The sequence below is a fragment of the Salvelinus sp. IW2-2015 genome, linkage group LG16 (assembly GCF_002910315.2).
Source record: "Salvelinus sp. IW2-2015 linkage group LG16, ASM291031v2, whole genome shotgun sequence".
NCBI classification, from domain to species: Eukaryota; Metazoa; Chordata; class Actinopteri; order Salmoniformes; family Salmonidae; genus Salvelinus; species Salvelinus sp. IW2-2015.
In genome coordinates, this window is record NC_036856.1 from 13,920,003 (window position 1) to 13,941,952 (window position 21,950).

Genomic DNA, 21,950 nt, shown 5'->3' on the forward strand with positions numbered 1-21,950 from the left:
TAATTTTTTTCCTGAGGTCTTGGCTGATTTCTTTTGATTTTCCCATGATGTCAAGCAAAGAGGCACTGAGTTACAAGGTAGGCATTGAAATACATCCACAGGTACACCTCCAATTGACTCAAATTGTGTCAATTAGCCTATCAGAAGCTTCTAAAGCCATGACATCATTTTCTGGAATTTTCCAAGCTGATTAAAAGCCACTGTCAACTTAGTGTATGTAATCTTCTGACTCACTGGAATTGTGATACAGTGAAATAATCCGTCTGTAAACAATTGTTGGGAAAATGACTTGTGTCATGCACAAAGTAGATGTCCTAACCGACTTGCCAAAACTATAGTTTGTTAACAAGAAATTTGTGGAGTGGTTGAAAAACGAGTTTTAATGACTCCAACCTAAGTGTATGTTAACTTCTGACTTCAACTGTACCTATATAATCCTTTCAGATCTACATGGAGGGTCAAGTGGTAGGGGTTAGAGGTCAACGTCATTACCTGATGTACAGGAAAGTGGGAGATGAAGTGTGTGGGGTCAGGTGACCTGACGGCGTTGGCTATCTCCATACAGCAGGCCAGGGTTTGCCAGGGTTCATCTGCATTCTGCCACCACTTCTTACCCTGCCGTGGAAACATAGACAATGCAGTACTAGATACTCATAGACAATGCAGTACTAGATACACAACATTACTACTCAACGGTTCGATTATCTCCCAGTGGGTAGAATAATAATCTCAATCTACGAGCTCCAACAGTATGATAAGAAACAGAAAACATTGTTAGCAGACTGACGATGAGGGGGTTGTCTGCAGAGTCCAGGATGTCGTCCATGATGGAGTTGGCGTACTCCAGCCTGCCAGCCAGCGAGCTGCGTTTCTTCAGGCCCGTCAGGTTGACCAGGTGGATCTTCAGCCATTCCAGCCCGCCCGGCCCTAAGGGCTTCCCCTCCGCAAACACCAGGACGGCCCTGGTCACATCGCTGCCTAGGTGGTTGAAGTAGGGCGGGCACGGGTATGTGCGCCCACGGAAGTCCATGTTGTGGGGGAACCAGAAGACCTCGTCCCTCATGTGGTTGGCGATGGAGAGTTTATAGAGGGCATCCATCCTGAGGCTGTGCATCTCACTGCACTTCTTCTTGGCATTAACCACCTCCCTCTTCAGGTGGGCCTTCTCGGCAGAGGTGAAGGTGGCCGAGTCCTGCTGGTTGTAGCGGGGAATCTTAGGAGCCTCGGAGTTGGGRGGCGGGACGTCCAGCTTCTCGCTACCCTTGTCATTGAAGATGGAGATGATGATGTCCAGCAGGGGCTGGTTGATCCTCCAGGCCGCGTTGCCCAGCTGGTTGAGGGAGTCCAGCACGGCATGGAGGTCAGCATCCTGGCACTTCTCCAGCAGGATCTCATGCTGGTTGGCGCCTTCCACCGCACGCATCATTTTGGTGGGGGTGAGGAGGTAAGCTCCGAATTTAGARGAGGTCCAGGGCACGGGGGGGCACAGCATGGGCATCACGTAGGAGTCAAAGGTCAGCGTGGTGTCCATGGCGTCCTGCTGCATCTGCGTCAGGATGGGGTGCGGCTTGATGAAGCCGACCTGGAGCCAATCACAACACGAGAGATCTAATTAAATACAAATCATACAAATCCAGTACCAGTCCAATCAAATATATGCTCAAAACAGAGCTGAATTTAAGCTTCAATTAAGCTTCAGTTTCAATTAAGTTTCAATTAAGCTTCAGTAAAACAGGCACGCTTATTTGCTGTGACAACACATTAATCATGGCTTCAGCTAAGGTGTCTAGTTCATAGAAGTTTTATTTATAATTTTTTACCCCATTTTCCTCCTCAATTTCAATCTAGTCTCATTGCTGCAACTCCCCAACAGGCTCAGAAGGCGAAGGTCGAGTAATGCGTCCTCCGAAATATGACCCAGCAAACTACGCTTCTTAACTCCCGCCCGCTTAACCCAAAAGCCAGCTGCASTAATGTGTCAGAGGAAACACCATTCAACTGACAACCGAGGTCAGCCTGCAGGCGTCCGGCCTGCCACAAGGATTCGCTAGAGCACGATGAGCCAAGTTAAGCCACCCCGGCCAAACCCTCCCCTAACCCGGACGACGCTGGGCCAATTGCACGCCACCCTATGGCACTCTCGATCACGGCCGGTTGTGACACAGCCTGGAATCAAACCCAGGTATGTAGTGACGCCTCTATCTCTGTGATGCAGTGCCTTAGACCGCTTCACCACTCGGGAACCCAGTTCATAGCAGTTTTAATCACGTGACAGCCGGAGATGAACTAACTACTCCCTGAAAGGCTTCACCATCCAAACCCAGACAGACAGAAACAGCATTGTAGAGCACTACAGTATAAACCAAGAGTGCACAGAGAGAGCTAAASAGAGAGAGAGAGATATTATAACAGATTCAGTCCATCAACCAGGCAGAGCCTAACTGTGCATGCTGTAAAATCATTAGGCTGCACCCCTGCTGGCCTACTCTCTATCCCTCTGACCCAGCACAGCAGAAGGATGGGTGGCCAGAGATAAGCTTCGAAACCCAGTGGACTCCACTGTCAAAGCACATCAAGTCCACCAGGTTGAGACGCCGGCAGGTGCTTCCCCCCCCCCCCCCACCAGGAACGAGGCCTCGGAGGACAAAATAGAAAGTGTCTTCATTTCCTTGTCAGTTATCCCAGGACAGTAAATCAGCCAGCCAATTAAGGGGACAGTAGAAAAAGGATTAGTTTGGAAGCCATTCGTCTTACTCAACTGCACCACCGTCCACTCTTGCAGGGAAAGCGGTTTTATAATTCATATGCCTATGAGCCAGACCGTGCAGGCAGAGAGTAATATGAGGGAGCTGAGCTGAGAGAGGAGAGCTGAAGACAGATGGAGAAGCTATGACAGACAGCCCTGTCCAAAACCAAGGTCACCTGTTATGTTCTGGCTGCTTTTCACTGCTGCACTACTGATCGATTTCGCTCATAAATGCCGACGTGAAGATTAAGGCATGAGCTGAGGAACCAACACTAAGCCTGGGAAATTGGGTGAATAAATTGGGAGAAAATAACTGGCATAAAATCACTTCAACTAACAATTCCACTCTAGTATATTCTTTACCTGTTTGTTACTGCGGAAGGTGTACATGTGGTAGAGCACAGGGATGAGCTTTCGGTCGTAGACAGAGCTGAGGATGTCGCTGTTCACTTTCATGTGCTTGACCATGAGGTCCACCAGGTAGGTACCCAGCTCCACCACCACCATGTGAGGCCAGTGGGTCTCGTCCCCCAGCAGGGAGGGACCAGAGCTATGCTCCGCCTCCAGCTTCCACCATCGCTCCCTAGGCAATACGTCAAACTCCTGCAAGGCACAGTAAGGAGGTTTTCTTTAAGTCAAACAGTAGGTCAATTATTTTATACGTCTTCTAATTGCATGCAGATAAAGAACAGATAAAGACCAGATGTGGAGGAGTGTCATACCTTAGAGTCTTTGGCCAGTAGCTCAGTATATTCATTGTAGATATGGCTAAGCTTGTCCACCATCTGATTGTGTCCCTTCGTGCGGATGCAGAACATGTTGTGGACCCGGTTGCCTATCTCCTTGGCCAGGATGTGGAGAGACTCCCCACTGGGAGGCAGGTTGGACAGACTCTGACCACAGACAAAGACCACAGACTATCCGTATTTTATAGAATTACATTTTATGCAATGCTACAAAGTTGCTAAATAAACCTCAACCCTGAACTCTAAATACACCAGAAGTCTATAGGACCCACTGTCATAGATACTGCTGGGATTCAGTGGGTTTTACCTGAGGGATCCGAGCGAAGAACATTGCGGAAAGTCAAATTCAACTTTGGATCATTTTGATCATCACATTTCAAAAAGGTGATATTTAAAACAACAGATGTGTGTATGACCCAAGCACCAATATACTGATAGTATTCAGCGGGTTATATACCTGGATCATGATGTCTACATAGTCCTTTTCATCCAGCAGACAGAGGTAGGGGTAGAGGCTGAGTCTGACGGCTTTCTGGGTGCTGCTGGCCAGGATCATCTTGCTCTCCCTCAGGGCCCCAACCAGGGCTTTGTGCCACACTAACCGCTGCACTGCCAGAAGGTRCCGCTGAAACAGACAACATGGTCTCACTGCATGGTCTCGTGTGAGGATGAAAACATGTTCTGCCTTATATCCACTCTGGACATGAGTTAAAATTTGACTTAACGTTAAACAACAAACACATTAGATCTGTAGTATATGTGGTATTCAGCACATACAATTGAGGCCAAATACATTGCGTGTACAAAACATTAGGAACACCTGCTCTTCCGATGATATAGACTTACCAGGCGAAAGCCATGATTCCTTATTGATGCCACTTGTTAAATCCACTTCAAATCAGTGTAGATACAGAAGAGGAGTCAGGTTAAATAATGATTTTTAAGCCTTAAGACAATTGAGACATGGATTGTGTATGTATGCCATTCAGAGGGTGAATGGGCAAGACAAAATATTTAAGTGCCTTTGAACAGGGTATGGTAGTAGCAGGGCTAGGTAATAGCCAGCTTTTGTACGATATATATTTTTTAAAGACGATGAATAAAATAGGTCGTAAATTCCTGGAGGAGATTATCTCCTCATGGCCACAGTATAGAGAGAGAGTGAGATTCATAGAGAGAATAAAGGAATTTCTTCCACTTCACAGAACTGGAGAACCGAACAACATTTATGTTCTGGAGAAGGTATAAAAGGTATAAAAGGTATAAAAGATCGGTGAAGAATCCAGCTACGAACTGGTCCGTTTGGTACAATTTTGTGAAACTCATGAGACAATATGGTCACATTACCATAACGCTGTTTATAAAATAGCCTCAGTTATGAGGCTTACATCTAATTGTTGTATAAAATGAATGAGTGAGGAAGGAACTGTTTGTGAAATTGTGTAATGTGATTTTGGACTGTTTAATGAAGSAAACTCCAATTCCCTTCGGAGTTTAACTAAATCAGAGGACCGCCCATGAGCACAGTTATTGTCTGGCYTCATGGGACAGGCKCTTTTCCGCTCTTCCGAATAGAAAACCCGGGTGGGGGTTTTATCACCAGACCAGCTTACCTCGATAACAAGAGAGCTAAGGTTTGAGACCAGACCGAGCTTACCTAGATGGCTAAAGGTTGCAGACCAGCTTACCACGAGAGGGCCAAGGGTTTGAGTAGAGACCATAAACCTGAGTATAAGCTAAGGTTTACGGCCACACGGTCCCGTGTGGCTCAGTTGGTAGAGCATGGCGCTTGCAACGCCAGGGTTGTGGGTTCATTCCCCACGGGGGGACCAGGATGAATATGTATGAACTTTCCAATTTGTAAGTCGCTCTGGATAAGAGCGTCTGCTAAATGACTTAAATGTAAATGTAAATGTAGATGGCTGAATCTTTTAACCATACCACGTGGTTAAACTCTTAGACTATCGATACCGACAGAATAAGAACAAGTCTTTGATATTATTTACTAGTCTGCAGCTAGGAATTCGGTATCATTGAACGCGAAGACCGACAACCGCCGAAATATCTATACTATAACGACATGAATGAATGTCACTCTGAACTATCCATTCTAACCATGACAAAGAGAGAGAGAGGGCGGACAGACTCTTCAACAGAAACAAACTTTTCAACAGAGATCCCGACGACACACTGAGCGTAAATATATATATTGATTGCAATTGTTCCCGAATGCGTGAGCGTTCATGTGCAAAGGATTAGCATTTCAATTGTTATAATTATCAACTCTGTAGTGCCTTCTCAGCTGACCCCCACTCCCCTTTTGTCTAACAAGCCGTCATGCCGGTTTAGCCCACTAGGGCACATTCCTCTATTATTTCTTTGTAACCATATCTACTTTGTTTGTGTTATGCATTTCTGTGAATTACTTAGTTAGTAAATAAATGATTTTAAGACAATTGATGTATGGATGACTCATAGTGAAGACTGGGTTCGTGCAGATAACCAACCATTTACGACGTTTGGAATGAGACTTGAGGTAAAGAACGTGAGGTAAAGAATAACTCATTAATCAGAAGACTAAGTGATCAGACATTAAAATATCTGAAAGTTATATTAGGAAAATTATAACTTTGTAATCTAAATATTTTCCTTGGTGCCCCGACTTCCTAGTTAATTACAGTTACATGATTAATCAGTTTAAATCGCGTAATAATAATTACAGAGTTATTTGATAAATAAGTCTTCAGTTTTAATGATGCCAAAGACACGACAATGGTCAGGACGTGACACCAACACCCAAAGGACATCCAGACAACTTYACAACTGTGGGAAGCATTGGAGTCAACATTAACCAGCATCCCTGTGGAACTCTTTCGATACATTGTAGAGTCCATTCCCCGACGAATTGGGGCTGTTCTGATGGCAAAAGGGGGTGCAACTGTATGGTTGAGAAGGGTGAAGCTAAATAAATGGCAAAGAGGTCTGGCTGTACAACTAACTGGCAAACATACAGCAAATTGAGAAATTGTGACAAAACTGAATAAAAAGAAGAATAAACTATACTATGAAACAAAGATAAATGACAAAGAATGATAGTAAAAAGCTTTGGAGCACCTTAAATTACATTTTGGGCAAAAAGGAAAACTCAGCTGATTATTATTATCTGACCCTGCTGGTCATCTATGAACGTTTGAACATCTTGGCCATGTTCTGTTATAATCTCCACCCGCCACAGCCAGAAGATGACTGGCCACCCCTCAGAGCCTGTTCCTCTCTAGATTTCTTCCTAGGGTCTGGCCTTTCTATGGAGTTTTTCCTAGCCACTGTGCTTCTACACCTGCATTGCTTGCTGTTTGGGGTTTTAGGCTGGGTTTCTGTACAGCACTTTGTGACATCGGCTGATGTAAAAAGGCTTTATAAATAAATTTGATTGATTGATTGATTGAGTCAAATGGCTCATTCATCCCAAAACCCACTGATATTGCTAAATACTTAAAAAAAAAAAAATTAATTGGCAAGATTAGCAAATTTAGGCACGACATGCCAGCAACAAACGCTGACACTACACAAGTATATCTGACCAAATTATGAAAGACAAGCGTCGTAATTTTGAATTACGTAAAGTAAGTGTGGAAGAGGTGAAAAAGCCACCGGGTCTGAAAACTTGGATGGAAAATTACTAAGGATAATAGTGGACGATCTTGCCACTCCTTTTTGCCATATCTTCAACTTATGCCTACTAGAAAATGTGTTCCCTCGGGCATGGAGGGAAGCAAAAGTTATAGCCGACTAATCAGCCTGTTACCAACCATTTGGATYTGTTTGACCAGATCCAATGCTATTTTTCAGTAAACAAATTGACAGACTGTCAGCACGCTTAAAGGGAAGGACATTCAACAAGCACTTACACTTATTAAGCCAGCAGCATACCACCCTGCACCCCCCCCCCCCCCCAGGTAGAATCAGGAATTCCCCAGAGCAGCTGTCTAGGCCCCTTGCTTTTTAAAATCTTTACTAACGACATGCCATGTATGCTTATGTATGCGGATTACTCACTAAACACATCAGCTACCACAGCGACTGAAATGACTGCAACACTTAACAAAGAACTGCAGTCAGTTTCAGAATGGGTGGAAAGGAATAAGTTAGTCCTAAATATAACCCTAAACCTCAACTAAATATTGTAATGAATAATGTAGTAATTGAGCAAGGTGAGGACACTAAACTGATTGGAGTAACCTTCCATTGTAAACTGTTTTGGTCAAAACKTATTGATACAACAGTAGCTAGGATGGGGAGAAATCTGTCCATAATAAAGCACTGCTCWGCATTCTTAACAGCACTATCAACAAGGCAGGTCCTAGTTTTGTCGCACCTGAACTTCCGTCCAGTCGTGTGGTCAGGTGTCACAAAGATGGACTTAGGAAAATTGCAATTGGCTCAGAACAGGGCAGCACGGCTGGCCCTTGTATGTACAGAGAGAGCTAACATTAAAAATATGCATATCATTCTCTCCTGGCTCAAAGTGAAGGAGAGATTGACTTCATCACTACTTGTATTTGTGAGAGGTATTGACATGTTGAAAGCACCGAGCTGTCTGTTTGAACTATTGGCACACAGCTCGGACACCCATGCATACCCCAAAAGACATGCCACCAGAGGTCTCTTCAACGTCCCCAAGTCCAGAACAGACTATGGGAGGTGCATAGTACTACATGGAACTCTATTCCATATCAAGTAACTCATGCAAGCAGTAAAATAGTATGTATGTGTTCAGTAAGTATGTGTTCAGATTCAGAGATGGTGAGAGAACAGAAGTCTCCAGCCAGGTTGTAAAACCAGGTCAGCATCCAGGAGACTGTCATATTCCCCATCTCTCCAGGAGGAGAGAGCCCAGCTGACACCGAGCWGATATGCTGGCCTGGCCTGTAAAGGTGACTCAGCTCCCTCCTCAGGAGAGCCTCATTACAATATATTATCATGCTGCTCTGCCTGCTGTAAATGTTGCAGGACCACCAGGGACCCTCGTCCTCCCGCTTCCAGTCTGAAACATTGTCTGGAAATGCAGGGAGAGTTTAAACTGTAAATGCCAATGCCTGGCCCCAGACCACTGAGATATGGGGAGAGGGACACATCGCAGGAATAATATAGCTGATGTCTGGTGGCCTCAWTGCATAATGTTCAAAGTTTTGACTGAAGTCTGGACACAAACTTTTCTCACAGATGACACTGACTGAACATTAAAAAAATACATAAACATCATGAAAATATATGATTTTGTCATTGGTAGTGCTGAGCGATTAGTGCTTTTTGAGGTCGGTTTGCGTCGTGCCTAAGAACAGCCCTTAGCCGTGGTATATTGGCCATATACCACACCCCCTCGTGCCATATTGCTTAAACACACACCACACACTTTAAAAAMATATATATTTTCCTTTATTACTTTAATATTTAATAATGTCTGCCCTCCAAATTCATATTCATTATATGAATAGGCCCGTTTACTTATGCCTGGCTTGCCGTTCAAAATCATTTAAAAAACTGTTTGCTAGGTGCAGGCAATAAACTATAGTGTATTTCAGTGTATTACTATTCCATACCGTGTTATTATAGTGTATTTCAGTGTGTTACTATTCCATACTGTATTACTAGTGTTTTTCAGTGTGTTACTATTCCATACTGTATTATTATAGTGTATTTCAGTGTGTTACTATTCCATACTGTATTATTAGTATGAGTTTCAGTGTTTACTATCCATACTGGTATTATTAGGTATATTTCAGTGTGTTACTATTCCATACTGTATATTTCTAGTGTATTCTGTCTATTCCATACTGTATTAATTAGTGTATTGTGTGTTAGTACTATATTCCATATTGTATTCTATAGTGTATTTGTATTCCATACTGTATTATAGTAGTATTGGTATTTCTATTCCATACTGTATTACTATATTGTATTTCTATATTGTATTACTATATGCATTTTCTATTCCATACTGTATTCTAGTGTGTTATATTGCATACTGTATTCCTTATTGGTATTTCTATTCCATACTGTATTATAGTAGTATTGTGTTACTATTCCATACTGTATTCCTATATGTTATTTCTATTCATATTGTATTTCTATAGTGTTATTTCTATTCCCATACTGTATTACTATATTGTATTTCTATATTGTATTACTATAGTGCATTTCTATTCGCATACTGTATTACTATATTGTTTCTATATATGTATTACTAATATGCATTTCTATTCATATTGTATTGCTATAGTGTATTTCTATTCCATACTGTATTACTATATTGTATTTCTATATTGTATTACTATAGTGCATTTCTATTCCATATTGTATTACTAATAGTGTATTTCTATTCCAGTACGTATTACTATATTGTATTTTATTTGTATTACTATAGTTGTATTTTCTATTCCATACTGTATTCTAATAGTGTTTTCTATATCCATAGCTGTATTATCTATAGTGTATTTCTATTCATACTGTATTACTATAGTGTATTTCTATATTGTATTACTATAGTGTATTTCTATTCCATACTGTAGTTACTTATATTGTATTACTATAGTGTTTCTATTCCATATTGTATTACTATATTGTATTTCTATATTGTATTACTATAGTGTTTTCTATTCATATTGTATTACTATATGTTGCATTTCTTATTCCATACTGTATTACTATATTGTATTTCTATATGTATTCCTATATTTGTATTCATATTGTATTTCTATTCCATACTGTATTACTATAGTGTATTATATTCCATACTGTATTACTATAGTAGTTTTACAGTGTTGTTTTAACTATTCCATATTGTATTTACTATGTGCTATTTCTATTCCATACTGTATTACTATAGTAGTATATTTCATGTGTTACTTCCAGCTAGGCCAGATTATACGTGTAGGTTGCCAGTTTGTTTACCATCTTGGCCATGTGTGAGGTGACGGGCTTCATGGCCTCCACAGAGTGAATGGTGATGGTGCTGGCCTGCTCCATGCTCAGCTGACGGCTGAACCTCTCCCGCAGCTCCTCCAGGCTGAAGGCCATCTTGGGGTATTTAGCATCCGCTCTCTGAAACACACAGACAGAGCAGAGGCTCAGGGGGGGTGGGGGCATAAACAGACTGGGATCTCCAGGGAGAGACTATTACCTTGCATCATAGGAGAGACACACTAGAAGGGAGCCTACATTAAAACTAAAGTATATTATTAGACTTAATAGTTCTGGTACATCAATGTTTCCTTGTGGAGAATACACACATTGCTTTGATACATTTTAGAATGTGTATGTATGTGTGTGAGAGTGTGTGTGTGCAATCCTGGCCAAAGAAAGGGTATGTGTGTGTGTGCTGAATAATGAGGGACTGTGTTGATGGGTAGGATTTTATCAGGTCAGGGTGCTGAGCCTTACCCACACAGAGCCTTACCCAGCCTTAATCACAAGACGCTCAGCTCCACAAGACTATAAAGCAAAACAAATGGCTCATTATGCTCGGTGTTAAAACGTGTAGTCATGTCCTGTGTGCTCCATCAAATTGTATTACTGTGAGCTGGTACCTTGACCGATTGATCTCGGAAATTAAATGCCAAAGTGAAAATCTAACTACAGTATACGTCTTTACATAGGAGTGTGGATATTGCTTACACCTAGAATTGGATGGTAACACATTTAACATCAATGTAGTTCTCTCTGTGTGTGTGTGTGGTGTGTACTTATATTTGTCATATTTCACACATGTACAAGTGGGTGTTAATACACGTGTGTGGATTGGAAATGTGTTTTTTGCATATCCCACTCTCCCTGAGACGCCCTCGGAGAGCGGGGACACAGACAGGGTCTGCCATTCAACGGCGACCCTGGAGCAATTATGATTAAGTGCCTTGCCCAACAGCACAAACAGATTTTTCACCTTGTCGGCTCAGGGATTTGAACCAGCAACCTTTTGCTCACTGGCCCAACAGGGTGGGTGTGTATAGTGCTTGGAGTGATGGCACTAAATGGACTAAGGCCCATGCCATCATTCCCCCTGTGCCTGCAGTCACCTGACAGAGACAAATACGGAGTAAACGAGGGCACAAACTAATGCAAACCAAACCTCGCAAAGCCTTAATTTAACGGCCAGTAGATATGCAAATGAACTTCCATCCCATCACCCTCCCTGTGGCTAATTAAAAAATAAATATGCTTATATCGTTATGTGCTGCTGCTTTAAGCTTAACCAGCACCAAAGGTATGGCAGCCACCCAATTAAAAAACCCATATACACTCATTATATAATGAGTGGTCCAGCAGGAAGAGTACGGAGTAGGCCTACATACTGAGAGGTCCGGTGTGCTTTTACATGTTGTCATTTATTATTGAAAGAGGACGTCAGTGGCCTGTGCAAGGACACCTGGGTATTATCAGTAAACACATTACATAGGGGTTGATGCTTTATTAACCCAGGAGACAAACACTAAATCTGTCCTCAAGAGAAGAGARTGCATGCTATTGGACCGCAGCCAAAACAAAGCTAAAGGTTACCCGGGAGATAAATCACTTGGGCATTGGCTCTGCTGCACTACATCATGGCAAAATACTACCTTCTCTGTGGAGTAGATGGGCTCTTAATCTTTTTTAAGAGCAAGCTTTGCTGCTGAAAAACGACAGTATATACACTGACGTACATAGACACATCTCTGTGTAGGTCTCAGACATTGTGTTTCAGCGTGTCTATGGCAGTTCATGCTGGGCCAAGAGAGGGGACTGAATAATAAGCATTTGTTCAAGTGTATTGTTGTTTGCGTGAGAAGAAGTGAGTCAGATGCTTGTTGCTGCCCAGGGGCTGTGAGATTGTCCAGAGAGGGAGCAGTGTCATGCGATTCCCAGCTATCAGCATAGGCTGGAATGGGACAACTACCACGCCTCTCCCACTGTCTTCCTCCTCCTCCTCCTCCTCCTCACTGTCTGTTTTCAAGGGCCCCTGGCAAAGACTTATCTGTCAGCTAAGCCACAGCCCAGGAGGGCATCAAAATGAATGACCACTAAGAAGGCTGTGTGCTTTATAAGAATAAAAACACAAAATCTTCAATGACAATGTCTAAATAGTAGATCAAACTGCATTTGCTAAAACTTCATACATTTTCCAAATAGTACATTACGCAAATAACATTTTAATGAGCTTATGCCGACAGTAATTGAGACTTCTCATGAGACAGTGTTATGAAACCTTGGCACTGAGTAAACAACAACTCTCTCTCTCTCAGCCAGTACTCAATTATGAAAGCAGAAGCAGATTGTAAATGTTGCAGACCTCTGGTGTGTTTGCAATGGCACCGTAGCCTATTCCCTATTTAGTACACTACTTTTGACCAGAGCCCCAAGGCCCTGGTCAAAAAGTAGTGCACTATACAGTGAATAGGATGCCACTTGGTACGTATAGCCTACAGTTGAAGTCGGAAGTTTACATACACCTTAGCCAAATACATTTAACTTCTCTAGGGTAGGCGGCAGCATTTGGAATTTTGGATGAAAAGCATGCCCAAATTAAACTGCCAGCTACTCATCCCCAGAAAGATAACGATATGCATAGTTATTAGTAGAGTTTGGATAAGAATAACACTCTGACGTTTCTAAACTGTTTGAATTCATTGTCTGTTGAGTATACATAAACTTATCTTAGCAGGGAGAAACCCAGAGGACAGAACCATGTTCAGATTTTTTTTTTTTAGTCAGACTCCTTTCAATTTGGATTATTTCATTGGGAAACAGATTCTAGAGGGAACCTGCCTTGCCAGTTCTACGTCTTCCATGAGATGCACAGTTTTAGAAATGTGGTTGAAGGTTAATGCCTTTGTGTAATGAAGAGTCGGCCATTTGAACGGGAGAGTCAGATTACGTTTCCTTTTAGATAGAGGAGTGACGTAACCGAGAAAAGTTGCTACAAGTTGGTTTTAATCTGTATTGAACAAGATTTTGTCCATTTCAATTTTTTGGATTATTAAAGTAAAAAATCCTCAAGTTTATTACAAAAGTAGTTTGACTTTTTGCAAAGTTAACAGGTACCGTTGAGTATATTTTTTGTCAGTTTGCGCAAGTATGGAAGCTGTGTTTTCTGGACAAATGCAACCAAATAAATGGAACATTGGATTATATGTCGACGGAATTAATGCGATACAAGGTTTTAGCATTTTGTTTGTGAATGTTTATGGACTATGGAAGTGCAACAACAGAAGCTCGTCAAAGGTAAGGCATGATATATTTTATTATTTCTGCGTTTTGTGTCGCGCGCTGCAGGGTTTGAAATATGACTTCTCTCTCTTTGTTTCAAATGGTGCTATGCCTCAGATATTAGCATCTGTATTTGCTTCGCACGAAAGCCAGTTTGATATTCTGACATGTTGGTGGATCCAAAAAAACAACGTGTAGGTTTAATTATGGTATCTTTCATGTGTGATGTTAATGAAAGTTAGATTGTTATGTATTTTCATTAGTAATTAATTGATTTTGGTGCTCTGCGTTTCTCCGTGCTTTTTGCCCAGTGAGATCAGTAGGTCCCGCTAAACTGCCGATTTTTGAATATAAATTTATGAACTTACCGAACAACATGACATGTATGTGTATATGACGTCTATGAGTTGTCATTGATACGACTCAAAGGTTAGTGATTAATTTTATCTCTATTTCTGCTTTTTGTTACTGCTCTCTTTGGCTGGAAAAATGGCTGTCTTTTTCTGTGACTTGGCGAATACCTAACATAATCGCTTGGTGTGCTTTCGTCGTAAAACCTTTTTGAAATCGGACACTTTGGTTGGATTTACAACAAGTGTAGCTTTAAAATGGTGTAAAATACTTGTATGTTTGAGGAATTTAAATTACGGGATTTCTGTTTTGAATTTGGCGCCCTGCAGTTTCACTGGCTGTTGACGAGGTGGGACGCTATCGTCCCACATACCCTAGAGAAGTTAAACTCAGTTTACATACACAAATAGTATTTGGTAGCATTGCCTTTAAATTGTTTAACTTGGGTCAAATGTTTCAGGTAGCCTTCCACAAGGTTCCCACAATAAGTTGGGTGAATTTTGGCCCATTCCTCCTGACAGAGCTGCTGTAACTGAGTCAGGTCTGTAGGCCTCCTTGCTCACACACGCTTTTTCAGTTCTGCCCACAAATTTTCTATAGGATTGAGGTCAGGGCTTTGTGATGGCCACTCCAATACCTTGACTTGTTTGTCCTTAAGCCATTTTGCCACAACTTTGAAAGTATGCTTGGGGTCATTGTCCATTTGGAAGACCCATTTGCGACCAAGCTTTAACTTCCTGACTGATGTCTTGAGATGTTGCTTCAATATATCCACATAATTTTCCCTGATCATGATGCCATCTATTTTGTGAAGTGCAACAGTCCCTCCTGCAGCAAAGCACCCCCACAACAACAAGGCACACCTGTTAATTGAGATGCATTCCAGGTGACTTCCTCATGAAGCGGGTTGAGAGAATGCCAAGTGTGCAAAGCTGTCATCGAGGCAAAGGGTGGCTATTTGAAGACCTTCAAATATAAAAAATATTTTGATTTGTTTAACACTTTTTTGGTTACTACATGATTCCATATGTTATTTCATAGTGTTGATGTCTTCACTAGTATTCTACAATGTAGAAAATAGTCAAAATAAAGAAAAACCCTTGAATGAGGAGGTTTTCTAAAACTTTTGACCGGGGTAGTGTAAGTCCATTCAGAAATGTTCCTGAAGTAGCCTGTCTGGACTCCAACTCTTTAATAAGAATCAAACACTCCTGTCATGATTTAATCTTGTAAAAGGCCTGTTTTCAGTCACTTAGGCTACATAATTTCTCTCATTACGGCGTCCTCTCTGACGGAACATATGCCAAGGCCACTGCCATTGAATGACCACAGCAGCAGGGTTTGTGACGTTACGCAAATATTTTGGGAAATTTTAAAGAAACCATCGGACTTCATGTGAATGGAGTTGTGCGTCAAAATAGGATCTGTTTTTTTCATTAAAGCCAACAGACAAGGGCAAGATAGGCATATATCTTTATTTTGACTCCGTATATGAAAAATGCGATAGCTCCTTTCCAACCTGCCATTTCTTATTTAATAGATACATATTTATAAGTAATAAACTGAATAGCAATAATGAAATGCCATGATAATAACGAAGTGTAATGGCTTGTTTCAAAAAGGTTATATTAAGTATATGCATGTAATCAAGTGTACAAAGAATTGTGAAGTCCTCTTTTTACATAGGGCCATACAGGCCTAAGACAAACTGTAACATACATTTAAACAAAATGGACACATCGGGGGAAAAAATTGAAAATGGAAAGAAAAGGAAAAATCAGCAACAAAGTGTAATGCAATAGTGAAATTCCACATTTCTTTTGAGTCTGATAGCCTATGTGTTAAATTGTGTCAATACAACATTTTTACAATCCTCTCCAATCAGAGATTTCTTAATTTGTATACTAGACTAATATTTAGAGGTAATAACTTAAATAATAATAATGAAATGCTACTGATAATAACTAAGTGTAACTGTAATAGTGAAGTTGCAGAGAAAATCCACAGTTATGTTGGTGCCCATGTACATTGGCCTAGCGAATTACCGTAACATCAAATCCCAAGACCGTCAGAGACTTAACAGGAAGAGAGCCAGGCATATCTTTACTGGCATGGCACCCTGCAATATGTCAGCCTGACAAATAATGTAAGTAGGGTTGGAAATTGCCAGGGACCTCACAATACCATATCATCTCAATACTCTGGTGCCTTTAGGATATGTACTGCGATTCAATATGTATTGTGATTCTATATGTATTGTGATTCTATATGTATTGTGATTCGATATGTATTGTGATTCYATATGTATTGTGATTCGATATGTATTGTGATTCGATATGTATTGTGATTCGATATGTATTGTGATTCGATATGTATTGTGATTCGATATGTATTGTGATTCGATACTGTGATCAATGTTCCAAACAAGAGGGAGCCAAGATAAAAAGTGTTGATAAGGCATGGAAATAGAAGTGCTGAAGGCAAATTGGCTGCCTATTTAAAAAGATAATGGAGAACAAGCTATGAAGGAAAATACTGGAGTTTTGGTGCAGGTACAGCCAACAAGCGCAAAAATAATATTGCAATATTGTCAAAACAATACGATAGATCGTCAAAAATAATATCCCGATATGTAACTATATKGATTTTTTCTCCAGTCACAAAATATAAAAGAGAATGAACGTGGGCCAGCACTGCTAAAAACATGTAAAAAGGCTGGAAATGAATCATGTGAAGAAGCACAGCACAGCAGCACCCCCAGATAGAGAGCAGCGTTTTGCCACCACGTCTAAAAATGGATATCATGATACCTGTCTGAAAGGAGGAGTGACAATCATATCATTCATAGTCATGCTGCTAGTGCTAGGGTCTCCTGGCTGGCATATTCCTCATTCACACTGCTGCTCCAACTCTACAGTCAGCTAAGCACCTATTTAACACCCACTTCATCACTACTCCTAGAACCCTACTTTGTCAGTTGTTGTTTTTCTATGATGATGTCATCATCAATAAATTCATCAAGCTTTCTCTGTTCCCGAATGTTGATTTCCTTTGCTCTACCAATGAACTGTATGTAGGACAACAACATGAGGTCTAAAAAGAAGTGTACATTATGTTCAAAAATACATGTAGCTAATGCACCATGATTTCATAGAGCTTGTTATAGGACATAAAAACACGACCTAGTCCAACCACTGCTTTCAGAGAGGGCTCCAGGCATGGACTGAGAAGCATGTTATGTGTCAGACAGCATGGCAGAGGGCCAAAGAGACATTTCTGTCTCCAACAATGGAAGTAGTGTTCTATTCTGTCATTCTAGTCCAGTCTACTTACTATAGATGTGATAATTATTCTATTTGACTCTAGTCTACTCTCCTCGTGGCTTGAGGCGTCTACTCTCCTCGTGGCTTGAGGCGTCTACTCTCCTCGTGGCTTGAGGTGTCTACTCTCCTCGTGGCTTGAGGTGTCTACTCTCCTCGTGGCTTGAGGTGTCTACTCTCCTCGTGGCTTGAGGTGTCTACTCTCCTCGTGACTTGAGGTGTCTACTTTACTTTACTTTACTCATGGTTAAACTTGTGTCCTACCTCTGTGTAGAAGTCTTTGACTAGTGGTGAGGAGCAGGTTTGCAGGATAGTGTTGATGGTGGGCTGGAAGTCTGGTTGCACGGTGTGGATGGCTCTGAGCACCATGTCCCTCTCGTCCTGCCTGAACACACAGTGACTGAACAGCTCGTCCACAGGCAGGCCATCCTCCTCCATCTGACGCAGGACCCTGAGGACAGGCCAGGAAACACAATGGGTTGAGTTATTAAATACACAGTATTCCCTAAAAAGTAGAATTTTGCCATATTTATTTGAAATATCCAGGCCTACTTCCAGATGACAAGTGCCTTGGGGGTAAAGGCAACGGATCGATTACAAGTGTTGATCACCATCTTTAGGTAATATATGTTATTTGCTTGAAGTTCAAAGTTAGGAATGCACATTTATCAGTATAAAAACATAGAAGTCAATATTTTGTCTTCATAAGGTGGGGCCAAGTGTCTCATACACAGTGTACAAAACATTAAGACGTTCCTAATATTGAGTTGCACCCTCTTTTGCCCTCAGAACAGCCTCAGTTGTCGGGGCAAGGACTCTACAAAGTGTCGAAAGCGTTCCACAGGAATGCTGACCCATGTTGACTCCAATGCTTCCAACAGTTGTGTCAAGTTGTCTGGATGTCCTTTGGTTAGTAGACCATCATTGATAAAGGGAAAGGGGGATACCTAGTCAGGTGACAGGACTAAGACTGGTTCAGCTAGGAGTTTTGATGTAATTTCCGGTAACAACTTGTGGACTTGTTTACGTACTGCTGTGCGGTTTGTTGATAACGTTACTTTGCTACCTGCAAACATTACGGTTTTTACTTTTTAATTACTGTTTTATACTTGAATTCTTTTCCCCCCCTCGCTCAACTATTTTCATTCAACTTTTTCATCCCGGACGCTTTATCTGGACAGCCGAAGCTGGTAGATGCCTTCTAATTGCAGTCGCTGCACTCATAATATACAGGAGAACGATCGCATGGTGAGGATAGCCGTGCTGCAAGCCCAGCTTCAGACGCAATCGTTAGGCAAGGGTCATTTACGTGTAGGAAAGGATGAAACAGCATCTGTGCCACCAATAAATAAATACAGTAGTATAAATCCCCTCGCACGGTCCCCGCAGCCGGACAACTTTCTCATGGCTTCTGGAAGGAAATGCTGTAGGAATGTTCAACCGGTGTCGCTCATTCAGCCAACAGAAACGCTCAACCGGTTTTCCCAAGTTGGATTCAGAGGTCGAGCCTTCTCTGGTCTCTCCTCCACCCGTTACAGGGTCTGAGACGCCGAAGCATGGTGACTCCATTACCCGCAGTATTAGACTTAAAAAGAATCATCCAGCGATCATACACTGTTTACCAGGGGGCAGGGCTACCGACGTTAAGGCTAATCTGAAGATGGTGCTGGCTAAGGCTAAAACTGGCGAGTGTAGAGAGTATAGGGATATTGTTATCCATGTCGGCACCAACAATGTTAAGATGAAACAGTCAGAGGTCACCACACGCAACATAGCTTCAGCGTGTAAAGCAGCTAGAAAAGATGTGTCGGCATCGAGTAATTGTCTCTGGCCCTCTCCCAGTTAGGGGGAGTGATGAGCTCTACAGCAGAGTCTCACAACTCAATCAAATTTCATTGGTCACATACACATGGTTAACAGATGTTAATGCGAGTGCAGCGAAATGTTGTGCTTCTAGTTCCGAGCATGCAGTAATATCTAACAAGTAATCAAACAATTCCACAACAACTACCTTATACACACAAGTGTAAGGAATGAATAAGAATATGCACATATAAATATAAATGCACATATAAAACATATAAATGGATGAGCGATGGCTGTGCGACAGTCAGAGGTGCCACCAAGATGTAGTAGATGGTATAGAGTACAGTACATATGAGATGAGTAATGTAGGGTACGTAAACATTATGTAAAGTGGCATTGTTTAAAGTGAATAGTCATACATTTATTACCTCCAATTTTTTATTATTAAAGTGGCTAGAGATTTGAGTCAGAATGTTGGCAGCAGCCACTCAATGTTAGTGATGGCTGTTTAACAGTTTGATGGCCTTGAGATCGAGACTGAAAAACAGCTTCTGTCCCAGCTTTGACGCACCTGTACTGACCTTGCCTTCTGTATGATAGCGGGGTGAACAGGCAGTGGCTCGGTTGGTTGTTGTCCTTGATGATCTTTTTGGCCTTCCTGTGACATTGGGTGCTGTAGGTGTCCTGGAGGGCAGGTAGTTTGCCCCTAGTGGTGATGCGTGCAGACCTCACTACCCTCTGGAGAGCCTTACGGTTGTGGGCGGAACAGTTGCCGTACCAGGCGGTGATACAGCCTGACAGGATGCTCTCGATTGTGCATCTGTAAAAGTTTGTGAGTGTTTTAGGTGACGAGACAAATTTCTTCAGCCTCCTGGAGGTTGAAGAGGCGCTGTTGCACCTTCACCACGCTGTCTGTGTGGGTGAACCATTTCAGTTTGTCCGTGATGTGTACGCCGAGGAACTTAAAACTTTCCACCTTCTCCACTACTGTCCCATCGATGTGGATAGGGGGTGCTCCCTCTGCTGTTTCCTGAAGTCCACGATCATCTCCTTTGTTTTGTTGACGTTGAGTGTGAGATTGTCCTGACAACACACTCCGAGGGCCCTCACCTCCTCCCTGTAAGCTGTCTCGTCGTTGTTGGTAATCAAGCCTACCACTGTAGTGTCGTTTGCAAACTTGATGATTGAGTTGGAGGCGTGCATGGCCACGCAGTCATGAGTGAACAGGGAGTACAGGAGAGGGCTGAGAACGCATCCCTTGTGGGGCCCCAGTGTTGAGGATCAGCGGGGTGGAGATGTTGTTTCCTACCCTCACCACCTAGGGGTGGCCCGTCAGAAAATCCAGGACCCAGTTGCACAGGGCGGGGTCGAGAACCAGGGTCTCGAGCTTAATGACGAGTTTGGAGGGTACTATGGTGTTAAATACTGAGCTGTAATCGATGAACAGCATTCTTACATAGGTATCCTCTTGTCCAGATGGGTTAGGGCAGTGTCCAGTGTGATTACGTCGTCTGTGGACCTATTGGGGTGGTAAGCAAATTGGAGTGGGTCTAGGGTGTCAGGTAGGGTGGAGGTGATATGATCCTTGACTAGTCTCTCAAAGCACTTCATGATGATGGAAGTGAGTGCAACGGGGCAATAGTTGTTTAGCTTTCTTGGGAACAGGAACAATGGTGGCCCTCTTGAAGCATGTGGGAACAGCAGACTGGGATAGGGATTGATTGAATATGTCCGTAAACACACCAGCCAGCTGGTCTGCACATGCTCTGAGGACGAGGCTAGGGATGCCGTCTGGGCCGGCAGCCTTGCGAGGGTTAACACGTTTAAATGTTTTACTCACGTTGGCCGCGGTGAAGTAGAGCCTGCAGGTTTTGGTAGCGGACCATGTCAGTGGCACTGTACTGTCCTCAAAGCGAGCAAAGGAGTTGTTTAATTTGTCTGGGAGCAAGACGTCGGTGTCCGCGACGGAGCTGGTTTTCTTTTTGTAATCTGTGATTGACTGTAGACCCTGCCACATACGTCTCGTGTCTGACCCGTTGAGCCGTATACTGACGCTTAGCTTGTTTGATTGCATTGCGTAGGGAATAGCTACACTATTTGTATTTGGTCATGTTTCCGGTCGCCTTGCCATGATTAAAAGCAGTGGATCGCGCTTTCAGTTGCTGCCATCAATCCACGGTTTCTGGTTGGGGAAGGTTTTAATAGTCGCAGTGGGTACAACATCACCGATGCACTTGCTAATAAACTCGCTCACCGAATCATTTCAATCACTGGTTAAACTGTTTTCTGCCCCTCCCAAAAGATAGAATTTGTAGATAACTGGCCCTCTTTCTGGGACTCACCCATAAACAGGACCAAGCCTGGCCTGCTGCTGAGGAGTGACGGACTCCATCCTAGCTGGAGGGTTGCTCTCATCTTATCTGTGAACATAGACAGGGCTCTAACTTCTCTAGCGCCACAATGAGATAGCCAGCCTGCCAGCTTAGTGGAGTCTGCCACTAGCACAGTCAGTGTAGTCAGCTCAGCTATCCCCATTGAGACCGTGTCTTGTGCCCGATTAGTTTGGCAAAACACAAACATGGCGGTGTTCGCTCTAACAATCACTCACTGGAACAAAGACCTCCTCCATTCCTGTCATTATTGAAAGAAGATTGTGATCTCACATTCCAAGGCAGTTATAGTCAATTAACTAATCACTGATCATAATCTTGATGTGATTGGCCTGACTGAAACATGGCTTAA

General features: G+C 42.4%; 1 protein-coding gene across 1 annotated transcript in view; it reads right to left on the reverse strand.

The window, feature by feature from the left end:
• polrmt (polymerase (RNA) mitochondrial (DNA directed)) overlaps window positions 1-21,950 on the reverse strand; it is a 93,313-nt gene that overhangs the window by 47,800 nt on the left and 23,563 nt on the right. Inside the window, exons 5-11 of the mRNA XM_024003959.2 lie at window positions 17,667-17,853; window positions 10,444-10,593; window positions 3,950-4,117; window positions 3,469-3,639; window positions 3,110-3,349; window positions 788-1,582; window positions 493-615 (exon numbers count right to left, since the gene is read on the reverse strand). Of these exons, the coding sequence (XP_023859727.1) occupies window positions 493-615; window positions 788-1,582; window positions 3,110-3,349; window positions 3,469-3,639; window positions 3,950-4,117; window positions 10,444-10,593; window positions 17,667-17,853 (1,834 nt within the window). The remainder of the gene's footprint in view (window positions 1-492; window positions 616-787; window positions 1,583-3,109; window positions 3,350-3,468; window positions 3,640-3,949; window positions 4,118-10,443; window positions 10,594-17,666; window positions 17,854-21,950) is intronic.